The sequence below is a fragment of the Quercus lobata genome, chromosome 2 (assembly GCF_001633185.2).
Source record: "Quercus lobata isolate SW786 chromosome 2, ValleyOak3.0 Primary Assembly, whole genome shotgun sequence".
Taxonomy (NCBI): domain Eukaryota; kingdom Viridiplantae; phylum Streptophyta; class Magnoliopsida; order Fagales; family Fagaceae; genus Quercus; species Quercus lobata.
This window is the reverse complement of record NC_044905.1, coordinates 100,504,560-100,516,109: the sequence shown is the minus strand read 5'-3', so window position 1 is coordinate 100,516,109 and position 11,550 is coordinate 100,504,560. Positions and strand designations below refer to the sequence as shown.

At 33.1% G+C, this 11,550-nt stretch overlaps 1 protein-coding gene and 1 long non-coding RNA gene across 2 annotated transcripts; both read right to left on the bottom strand.

The window, feature by feature from the left end:
* Positions 1 to 1,321: 1,321 nt before the first annotated feature.
* On the bottom strand, positions 1,322 to 4,839 carry LOC115977559. Its single transcript, XR_004088573.1, has 2 exons — positions 3,971 to 4,839; positions 1,322 to 1,581 (listed from the first exon to the last, which is right to left on the bottom strand). It is a non-coding gene; the product is annotated as an uncharacterized LOC115977559 (long non-coding RNA).
* A 22-nt stretch (positions 4,840 to 4,861) lies between these two features.
* On the bottom strand, positions 4,862 to 5,597 carry LOC115974041 (uncharacterized mitochondrial protein AtMg00310-like). Its single transcript, XM_031094266.1, has 2 exons — positions 5,009 to 5,597; positions 4,862 to 4,875 (listed from the first exon to the last, which is right to left on the bottom strand). Exons 1-2 carry the CDS (start codon positions 5,595 to 5,597, stop codon positions 4,862 to 4,864), a joined length of 603 nt encoding a protein of 200 aa, XP_030950126.1.
* Between the last annotated feature and the right edge of the window lie 5,953 nt (positions 5,598 to 11,550).

Here is an 11,550-nt window from a genome sequence, read left to right as displayed (position 1 = left end):
CCCTTCTCTTTTTCTTACATTCGATGGTTCCATTATCACATTAGGCAATACCAACATCACATTAGACCATAGATTTCTCACATTTAGTGATACTTTTGTCACATTCAATGGTTCTTTTTCTTTTTTCTTTTTCTTTTTTTTCCTCATCAATTACCATACCTCTGAAACCTAAAAATTGACTGAAATACTCTTAGAATAGGTGGTTCAAATTGTTGTTGTTCTTCAATATGGGACTAACATGACTAACAATATGGTAAAAAAAATTATTAATGAGTAGCTTAAGATGCTACGTGACCTCTCCAAGTAACTCTTTGGAATAGGTGGTTCAAATTGTTGTTGTTCTTCAATTTTAGTAAAACTCATGATAGTGATCTCCTATGAGTTTCAAAATATCAAGAATGACTAAAAAAGCCTCATTAACATATAGCTAAGATTGCATACATCATATGTTTGTTTGGTTTTCAATTATAGGTCTTTCATCATTTGCAACTCCTCTCTCTAGACCCAATATGACCATAAGCACTGCTTATCTTCTTGTCAGCAATATGACAAAGCCGAGTCCTTTAGCACCACTTCAATGAATTAACTCCCAATGGATTGTCCTTGCTCTATTTCATAGAATGGTATTATCAAATCAGAACTGAAGGGGGAAAATATCAAGGAGGTGATAACAGCATTATGAATCATTATAAAATAGTTCAATTATAATTACTAAAAGGAAAGTTCTAGCATCAAGATCACAGATGGGGATTCTCGTAGACAAGTAAGATGAGAGAAGTTTAGCATTACAACCTGCAGACCAAATAAGAGAAAGGATAGGTATTTCAGCACTATAAAGGGAAGGAAACCATCTTAATGGAAACTTCTCTCTTGCCACTCTTTGAAGTTTGAACTTTGATGCCAAAGGAAAAACTGATATTTGTTTAATGTATTAGTTTCAAACCCCTTCAGATAATTTTTAAAATTTATATCCAAATCTTATCAATATATGCTCTATTTCTTTAAAAAAAAAAAATTTACTTCAAAGCGGCACCAACTAATGCTTACTAAAAATAAAAATAAAAAAACCCCTAGTGGAGTTCATCATCTCTCTATTAATTACAAAGATAATTGATACAAGCCCATAAATCTATAATATTCCATCTTCATTGGGGTTGGAGACTTTGGCATAAAATATACATGATATCATTGTTAAAACTCTCTTATCAAAATTTAGAACTATAAATCAGATTCTTCATAACTACCTAAGAGAAACAAAGGATGACACCCATAAATTACAAGGAAATGAGCATGTAATGGAAACTAAGTACTTTCTCCAAGCTTAACTTGTGCCAAATTGCTTCCGACAATTTCATGCACACTGCTCTTTTTACTAGTAATAAAATTACAAAAAAAAATGTTGTAATGGAAGTATAAACCTAAAATCAATGAAATACTAAAAAAGCTTCCCTTTGGTACAGAACATAATCAACACAGTATTTTTTCAAGCTCTCACCTCCAATTTCTCTTTCAATCTCATCTCATCCTCCAATTTCACCGTTCCCAAATCCTACTGATACAAAGTAATAAGGTTCCCAATACCTAAAAACAATTCAATTTTTCAGACAACAGTAAAAAAAGGAAAAAAAAAAGATAAATCAAATTTCAATTACAGAGAGTCAGACTAACTAATTTTTGGCACTTCAGACTTTTGTGAAAGAGAGGTCAAGCTACATGTTATGAATCACCAATTGACAACAATATGATGTATCCACCTAAAGAGAGCAACCCTTTAGCATTGTAATTCTCATAACAAATAAAGAGGACCTTTATTATTTAAATATAGCAATATGAGCTATCTAATACAGAGGACTTGAGAGGTCCAACCTGTATTGTTTAAATAGTAATATGAGCTATCTAATACATACCTTTAGTCATAGGTGCTTAGCTAAAAAGAGTAGGAACTAAATTAGCCAAGGTTACTCTTACAATACACTTCATAAAATTCTGTTAAACAGGATGGAGTGCAATGTTCAACATAGACTGTTTATAGCCATAAACTTTAATGCAGTAAGCTACGCAAAGCTTACTGTCAAATAAGCACACGAAGAGGTTCCATATGTCAAAAAGAGTGTGTTTTTGAACGCCATAGGACATGCTACTGAAAAAGGCAAGCAAAAACATTATAATACATCCCTCACATAAAAGAAATTCAAAAACTAATACATCCATCCCCTGAATTGGATCCTTATTTTCTGTGAGTGGGTAGTGAAGGGAATTAGCCAATTTAGAGAGCATCCTGGTGCATTTCTCAATCTAACAAATTACCCTCAAGACTGCACAACATGCATAAAAAATAGCTTAACGTCACTTCAAAGTTTGTAATAGACAATTTCACAAATATCTCCTATGCATTCCCAAAATTAGTATTAAAATAAAATATATTTATGTATCTAATGTATATAGATCAATGCTAAGATTATACGCACACCAAAGTTAAACTAAAATCAGGAATTGAGAGCTTCGCAACAAGTGCACAAATTTCTACAAAACAATGTTACTTTGCTTTTACAAATAATTTTTTTGAAAACTCAACAATACAAATTTAAATAAAACGAATGTGCAGGGATAATAATCAACATGTCCACTAGCAGGTTAAAAAATAATTAATAGTATAATTACATGAATGACTTAATGAAATAATCAAGCAGCTTCTGGGCATAAAACAAAGCCAAATGATAATTTTGTAAAAAACAAAAGAGAATCCCTTACTAGTTAAGAAAAAAAAATTGTAAGAAAAACTTACAAGTTAAGAATTGCTCCTAATTTTCCTGTAAATTTTCTTTTTCATTCTTGGTTATCTTGTCTAATTAAAATTAAAATTAAAATACAAATCATCCATCTGGTGCTTTGACCTTAGAGTACTAAATGAAAAGAAATGAAAATTTAGTATGTATCTTTCAAGTTCTATAATTTATTTGTGTATCAACTTGCTGGACTAAGGACAAAACATAACTAATAGCATTAGAAATGTTCTCAACAGCATTTGCTGAGGGATCCTGCTCTCTTTATTTCATATGAACAAATTTTCAAGAAAAAAAATAAGCATCTGTTGATATGAAGATATGAATATGATACAACTCAATTTACCTAGCGAGAAAGTCATAAAGAAAACCTTGCCATTAAGTAAGCACTAACATCAAAAGTAGCAGTCCATTTTACCCTAGTTAGCCATCCGAAAATGCTATTGACTGATTCAATATGTCAATATAAAATTACAGGATGTTTAAAAAAATTTCGTTATTTTCATCTACAATCTCTTTAAAAAAAAATTTGATAAATCAGAAAATTTTATTAGCACAGACACCAGAAACAACCTGAGATGCTATTCTCAAAACAAGACAAATAGCGAGCAAAAGTACAAAAAACCAAATTCTATACTAGCCAAAATGCAACACAAAATCTCTCAAACTTCAAAACTAGAAAACACTCAAAATTTGATTCCATGATGCTGTAACAGCTACAGAATTACAGCTTAGATGTACATCACATAGAAAAGAAAAGAAATAGAAACAAAGAAATAGCAACTCTATAACCGTGTATTTCTTTATAAAAACCCTTCCACCTTGAATACACTAGTGTTGCCTTTTTCCTCTACTAACCAATAAAATAAAAAATAAAAAATAAAAATAAAATTTGAACACCACACTAACAAGAACCCACACCCCCCCCCCCCCCCCTAATGCGCAGAACACACACAGAGCCACGACAAGAAGTTTTGGAAAAACTAAATCCCTAAGAAGCATTTCAACAAATACTTTCTGTGCCACTTTTAAGAAAGAACAAAATTGGTACCTCACCAGCGCAGAAGTGTGCCAACGTTACAGTGAAATGAAATTTAAGAGCAAAATTCCAAAATACTTTCAACAATTTAAAAAGAAAAAGGGGAACAAAACAATGACAAAAAATTAGGGATTTGCTTGATACTTACCTTAAACAAAATCAAAAAAAATTTGATCCTTTAAGAACCCTCAGCGGTCAGCTTCCACCTCTGAAACTGAAAACTGACCTTGCAAGAATTTACCACAAGCTACAATAACTGCACCACACGAATCCCGAATAACAGCACCAACACTAGAGTTTCGTCCATCCTCAGATGTTGCCCCATCAACATTTATCTTCAAAACTCCAGGCGACGGAGGAGTCCACCCTTTCTTCTTCTCTGCTGGATTCATGTTTAAAGACACCAAAGCACCTTTATAATCATGTAGAAAACTCCTAGCAAACCTCCAAATCTGATCTGGCATTTGGCAATTTGATTCAAAGGCTACTTGATTCCTATTATACCAAACAGACCAAGCAACCCCAAAGAAAATCTCCAAGTCACAATTAGTGTCATTCCTCAAAATATCCAAAGCTACATCAGAGATGTCCCCAAGCCCCTGCTAACTTTCCATAGTACTTGCTTCCCACTTGTCCCAAACTCTTCTAGCCACTTCACAATCAATAATTGAATGAAAAAGAGTCTCTGACTTAACACCACAACAAGGACACAAATCACAAGTCCCAATGCCTCTTTTGTATAAATTCACCATTGTTGGAAGGGCATCTATACATGCCCTCCAAGCAAAGATTTTAATCTTTGAAGGGATATGTAAATGCCATAACTTCCTCCATAACAGCTCCCTTGGGTCATTATAATAACATTCTCCCTCCTCGGATGATTCCACCAAATTAAATGCAATATAGTATGCACTTTTGACTGTGAAAACACCCTTATTGTTGCCGACCCAAATAATTTTATCTTCCGGAAGATTATAGCTAATAGGGGTATTAAGGATAGTCCTTGCTTCAAAAGGTAAAAAAAGAGACTTCACAAGATCTACTTTCCATCTTCTAGAATCATAATCAATAAGAGTTGAGACCATAGGAAAATTATCAAAATTTTGGGGAGGAGGAGAAACAACCTTATACGTTGTGGGAGTGGGTAGCCACTTGTCATCCCAAATATGGATCAATCTTCTGTTACCAACTGTCCATCGCGTTCCTTTCCTCACAACTTCTAGCCCCTGCCTTATGCTTCTCCAAGAAAAGGAAGGACTAGACCCCAAACCAGCTTTAAGAACATCACCATGGGGATAGTACTTAGCTCTATAAATTCGAGCTACTAATGAGTTTGGGTTCTCAAGGAGCCTCCAACCTTGCTTTGCTAGCATGGCAAAATTGAATGCTTGGAGATTTCTGAAACCCATCCCACCTTTAAGCTTGGAATTGCATAACTTCCTCCAGCTCACCCAAGAAATCTTGGACTCCTGACCCCGTTGACCCCACCAAAACCCTTTCATCATGCTTTCAATCTCATCACACAACCCTTTAGGAAGCTGAAAACAACTCATAGTGTATGTAGGAATAACTTGGGCCACCGCTTTGATCAAGATCTCCCTACCACCTATGGAAAGAATTTTTTCCTTCCATCCAGACAATTTCCTTGCAACTCTTTCTTTGATCTCTGCAAATACATCCATCTTTGATTTGTCAATGATGGAGGGAAGACCAAGATACTTACTATGCCGAGAATCCTGCATCGGCCCAAGAATATCCAAGGTCTCAACTTTCATCTCCTCAGGAGTATTGGCACTAAATAAAACCGATGATTTGTCTGTATTGATTTCTGACCCTAAGCAGCTTCATACAATCGGAGAATATCAATTAGATGCTGGCATTCTTGGCTGCTAACCTTGCAGAAAAGCAAACTGTCATCTGCAAAAAAGAGATGTGATATCATAGGGCAGCCTCTGCAAATTGAAAGCCCACTCATAGCTTGCCTTCTAATAGGCTTGTTAATGAGAGAAGAGAAACCATCTGCACATAAAAGAAACAGATAAGATGAAAGAGGATCTCCTTGACGGAGTCCCCTTGAAGGCATAATATTACCATGAGCTACCCCATTTATAAGTACAGAGTAGGAGACAGTTGTTATACATCTCATTATCAAGCCAATCCACCTTTCATGAAAACCTAATTTTCTCATAACATGCTCAATGAAGCCCCATTCCACCCTATCTTAAGCCTTACTCATATCCAATTTAATTGCCATATAACTATCCTTACCCTCCTTTTTATGCTCTAAATAATGCATCATTTCAAATGCAATAAGAACATTATCCGTTATAAGCCTCTCGGCAATAAAAGCACTCTGATTTTCCGATATTATTTGGGGGAGGATCAACTTGAGACGGTTAGCCAAAACCTTAGCAATAAGTTTATAAATAACATTGTTTAGGCTAATTGCTGACCTAGCTTACCTGTAACAGGTTTCAAACTAAACTTAAATCAACGGTCACTATTAAAATAAAAGTAATTCATGGTTTAGATTTAGGTGGGTACTGTACCCACAAAAAAAAAAAAATAAGGGTACAGTAGAATGACCCTTGAATTTGTCTTTAGCTTTATATACCCCTTTTAAAAGCCTAAGGAACATTTTTAGGAAGCTCCCAAACACCATAAAAGCAAATACTGTCACTGAAAATATTTTCAGTGTAAAATATTTTACATTGAAACATACGGAGCTTAAAAACTCTTCTAAAAGCAAAACCAAACAGTCCCTAGAGTCTTTGTTTAACACTTTTTTGGGTCAAGCCAAATAAAATATGGGATTGGCTTCAGAGTTTTAAATTATTCTCTCAAGTCAGGTAAGATCTATAATGCAGTTACTGTATTAGTTTTTCTCCGAATATGTGCTATTTATTGTTAAACTAACAAATGGTCTTGTACAAAGCCTAACAAAATCTTCATTTGCTACAATTTTTACGTGTTCTATTACATATCTAATGGGTTTCCTTTTTTGATTTGGTTTTGAAAGCAGATGAGACACTAGGTGAAGGTTGCTATGATGTTGAGAATTGTGACATGGATAAATGTTATGCACGCCGTGGAGGTGATAGTGGTAATTGCATCCATAAAAATATATGTTGTTGCATAGAATAGCAGGGAATGTGACAAGTTCAAATCTCCCTCCCTTGCTGTGGAAGCTCTGCATTTTGATTCTTCTCATATTCAGTTTTACTAAAAGTTTAAGTTTCAAAGAATAAAAAAAATCTAACTATTGAATTATCAAAATAATAATAATAATAAAAGGATAATTTCAAATGAATAAAAGAAGTACAATATGTTTTTATTTTAAAGAATTTCAACCTATAGCATACACTCCTGATTATTGCTCTTTATCATCAGACCAAACACCAATTGACAAAAGGGACTTTATTAATTGAGCTAACTAGAACCGTTAGAAGTATATTATGTTTGTGTGTTCAAGTTGTCAGTTGATAATTATTCGTGGAGTAACCCCCACTAAAACAAAATAATAAAAAAAGTTGTTGTAATTAAATAGAGAAGAAATTCTTACATCATTTAGTTATTTTCAAGAGATTAAATTCTGTAAAGATGTGTAAAACTCATGTTTTACCCCTCCAATCTCAATATGTCTCATCATCTTATCACATATTTAAGAATAAGTATAACCGCGCTCAATCAATTATAATATCCATATATAAATCCAATTAAATTGGAAATTTATTAAAATGTTATTATGTGTGGTAGGATGTTTTGAATTTAAGTAAAATGCTAATATGACAATCTATTATTAGATAGTGTAAAACATTGGTTTTACACCCCATCCTTACTAAATTTAGACTTTACTTCTTCTTTTTTTTAATGAAAACACAGCAATACTTCATTCATTGAAACTGAAGAGAGTCAACGTACAATGCCTCCAAGGCTGGTGGTGGAGAGTCCTCCGACCAGAATACTTCATCAACTTTAGTTTTCGCATAACGCGCTAGAGAATGAGCTACACAATTTGCATCCCTTTTCACCAATTTCACTTCTGCCCAATGTAAACCAGCAATCAAACATTGTATATCAGCAAAGATATGACCAAGCCGAGACAAGTTTGTATCACTGGACATAAAGGAATTTAGCACTTGTGCACTGTCTCCTTCAATCACCAATTCAGAAAATCCAATATCAATGGCAAATTCTAGAGCTCTGCGGCATGCAAGGACTTTAGCTTCCATGCTATCTTGTACCTGAGGACCCTTGGCAGACATTGCTCCCATTACTTCACCCTTTTCATTACGAATGATAGCTCCTATACCAGAGCACTTAAGGTCAAAGAAAGTGGCTGCATCAAAGTTAAGTTTGAACTTTGAATATGGTGGTGGGCACCATCTGCTCTCTGTGCTGGTTCTGCTGACTATAGTTAGCTGCTCTTGAGCTTGTTGAAATTCTTCCAGGAGATCAGATGCTCGTTTGTTCACTTGGGTTGGTGCCTGAAGCTTTCCCCCATGGATAATCATGTTCCGTTGGGTCCATATGAGCCAGGCTTGGACTAAGAATAGCTCAAATTCTTCCCTTGACAGCCAGTCCTGCAACTCCTCAAACAATTGCATTGAATCCCGTTGACCCCCCAACATGTTTTTGTAACCTCACTGAGCTGTTTGCCCATACATCCCTTGCCACTCCACACTCCCATAAAGCATGAACCCCTGTTTCCGAAGCATTCTTGCAAAGTTCATATGTATCATCCACCATAATTCGTGGATGGACTAAATTTTCTCGGGTAGGAAGGATGTTTTGACACTCCCTCCAACCAAAGACTTTGATTTTATTAGGCACCTTGAGCTTCCATAACTCTACCCAAACTTTAGTACCACTGTGCCCTCTTGAACTTTCTGCCCAATCTGCCCCCCTAAGTATTTGTGTTGCCACATAATAACCTGATTTCACAGAATATATTCCCCTGGTTGTGTAAAGCCACATCACATTCGGAATCTACTTTGAAATGTATATCAAGGAATAAAATAAGTTCAAGTAAGTAAAAGAAATATATTTTGTTCTCGCGCATAATTGTTAGTAGATAATTATTGACAGTGTAGCCACACTAAAAAATGTAAAACTAATCTCATGGAACATTGTTTATTCCTCTCACATAAATAATAATGGATCTCTCAATGAATTTGATTAATGAGACCCATTATTATGTAAAAGGAGCATTTTTTACTACTAAATAATCACTCACAAAAAAAGTTTTTTTTTTCGTCTTTAGCGTGACGAGGTTGTGTTTGTTTTGACGTTATTGTTTTCTAGAAAATGTGTCATTTTCTTAAAAATGTTTTTTGAAAAACTATCATATTTTCCTATGTTTGATATGCACAAAAAAGTAATAACATTTCTTGTTTAATTCAAAATATGTTTATTATGTAAACCAACTAATGTAAAAAATTTGAATTGAAAAACAAGCATGAATTCAGTTAGGAATAAAATTTTGTTGGGTTTGTCTCAAATTTCTCATATTAAAAAATTGTTTTACATATCAAAATTTCTATTAGACACCATAATTATGCTCTCTAAGGCTAAATCATAAGAATTTTCTTTTGCTAGTACAAAATCTAATGTAAATTGTTGGCTTGAATATTTAGATAACATCTTCATATGGTTCAAAAGAAAATATTAATTTATATTTTTCAAAACAGAAACAAACAATTGGATTGGTTATTTATATATATATATATATATATAGAGAGAGAGAGAGAGAGAGAGAGAGAGAGAGAATTCAAAGAAACTTCAATTAGAATTTGAAATTAGAATTCAATTTTGCGCCATGTGTCTAAATTTAGGTGGGGACCATACCATAATTATCCACCTAAGTTTTTTAATCTTTATGCCAAGTAAATTAATAAGTGCAAAATACTAAGAATTTAATATTAATGAACTAAAAAAAAAAAAAACTAATCATATATACTCAATAAAAATTAGTACACAACAAAAATTACCACACGTTTTATCTTATTAAAAATTAGAAAAATAAATGATCATAAGTAATATTAAATTTTGGTAAGAACTTTAATATGTGACTAATTACGTTTACTTTTTCAAAAAAATAATTTGAATAATTATTTATATTTTTATGATAAAAATTGTGTTTAATTCTAAATGTATCCATATGTATATATGTACTACATGCTATCTTTTTTAATAATTTGATAAATTATTTACATTTTTATAATAAAAATTGTATTTAATTTTAAATGCATTCATACGTTTGCATGGATTACATGCTAGTTTTATTAATTATGAAGAATAAACATCTAGCATAAAATATTTATTTCAGTAGCCTAAGTATGGGAGAGAGATATTTCTATCTATATGGCATAACATTAACGCCAAACTTGTGAAATATCTATATGGCATAACATTAACGCCAAACTTGTGATAGTGGGCATGCCACTTTGTCTCCGAGAGAGAGAGAGAGAGAGAGAGAGAGAGAGAGAGAGAGAGAGAGAGAGAGAGAGAGAGAGAGAGAGAGAGAGAGAGAGAGAGAGAGAGAGAGAGAGAGAGAGAGAGAGAGAGAGAGAGAAGAAGAAGAAGAAGAAGAAGAAGAAGAAGAAGAAGGAGAGCAAAAGAAGAAAGATAAAGTAAAGGGAAGAGAAGAGATGAGAGAGAATGATAGAGCAAGAGCAAGAAATGAGCGTGGGATCTGTTTAGGTTTTATGTAGAAAGAAGAGATTATTTATTCATGTGTTTCTAGCAACATGAGATAAGAGTTGTTTTTCGACAAAAAAAAAAAAAAAAATTGGAAAGCGACCTCTAAAAAAATAAGCTATATTTTTAGCAAAGTTTTCCATTAACTAAAAATACTTTGACCTATTTTCCTAGTATTACCAAACACAAAAATACACGGAAAACTATCTTTACATAATGTTTTCTGCCAAAACAAACAAAAACAAAGCCCCACTAAACGGTGGACATCCTAATCAAACTAAATTAAATACTACTTCTTAGTATTGAAATTATAGTGAAATTATTCAATGCACTCCATATATTATTTTTTCTTTTTACATAAAGGTGTTTTGTATGTGGGCTTCTTACATAAGACCCAAATTTATGTTAGAGAAAGAAGTAATATATCAAGTATATGAAATAATAGTACCTATTTTTTATTTATTTCTTTATTTTTTAAAGGCACAACTCAAAAATGATGGGGGTAGAGAGTTAATTACATGGAGCGAGACCTGACAAAGCCACATCAGAGAATAGAAGACCATCTCCCACATTGCACGATTTTTCTCTGCAACCAAAGACACAAGAGTTTTTTTTTTTTTTTTTTGAGAAATGACCAAGAGTTGTTTATTAATTTTAAGGGCGGTTTTAAAGTAAATCTTAGAGTTTTGAATTTTCAAAATTTAAGGTTTAATTTGTTACCATCATAAATTCCAGTACTCAATTTGAAAATTTTGAAACTATAAGTTTTAATTTGAAAGAAACCTTTTTTAAAATAGTAAACTACATATTTAGTCTCTATTCTTTACAACATTTTTCAATTTGGTCTTTAACTTTTCAATTGTGTCCATTTAGCCCCTAACCTTTTAGTGTCCTGTCAATTTAGTCACTGTTTTTATATCCTAGATGAAAATTGATGACATGTCAAATGGCCAAAATAAAAGTATAGTGTATTGTCACATCAACGAGGGAGGTTTTAAAGTAAATCTTATAGTTTTGAATTTTCAAAAT

Bases quoted from the DNA above. Each gene is read 5' to 3' on its own strand.
- LOC115974041 (XM_031094266.1), bottom strand. From the start codon at position 5,597: ATGAAAGTTGAGACCTTGGATATTCTTGGGCCGATGCAGGATTCTCGG.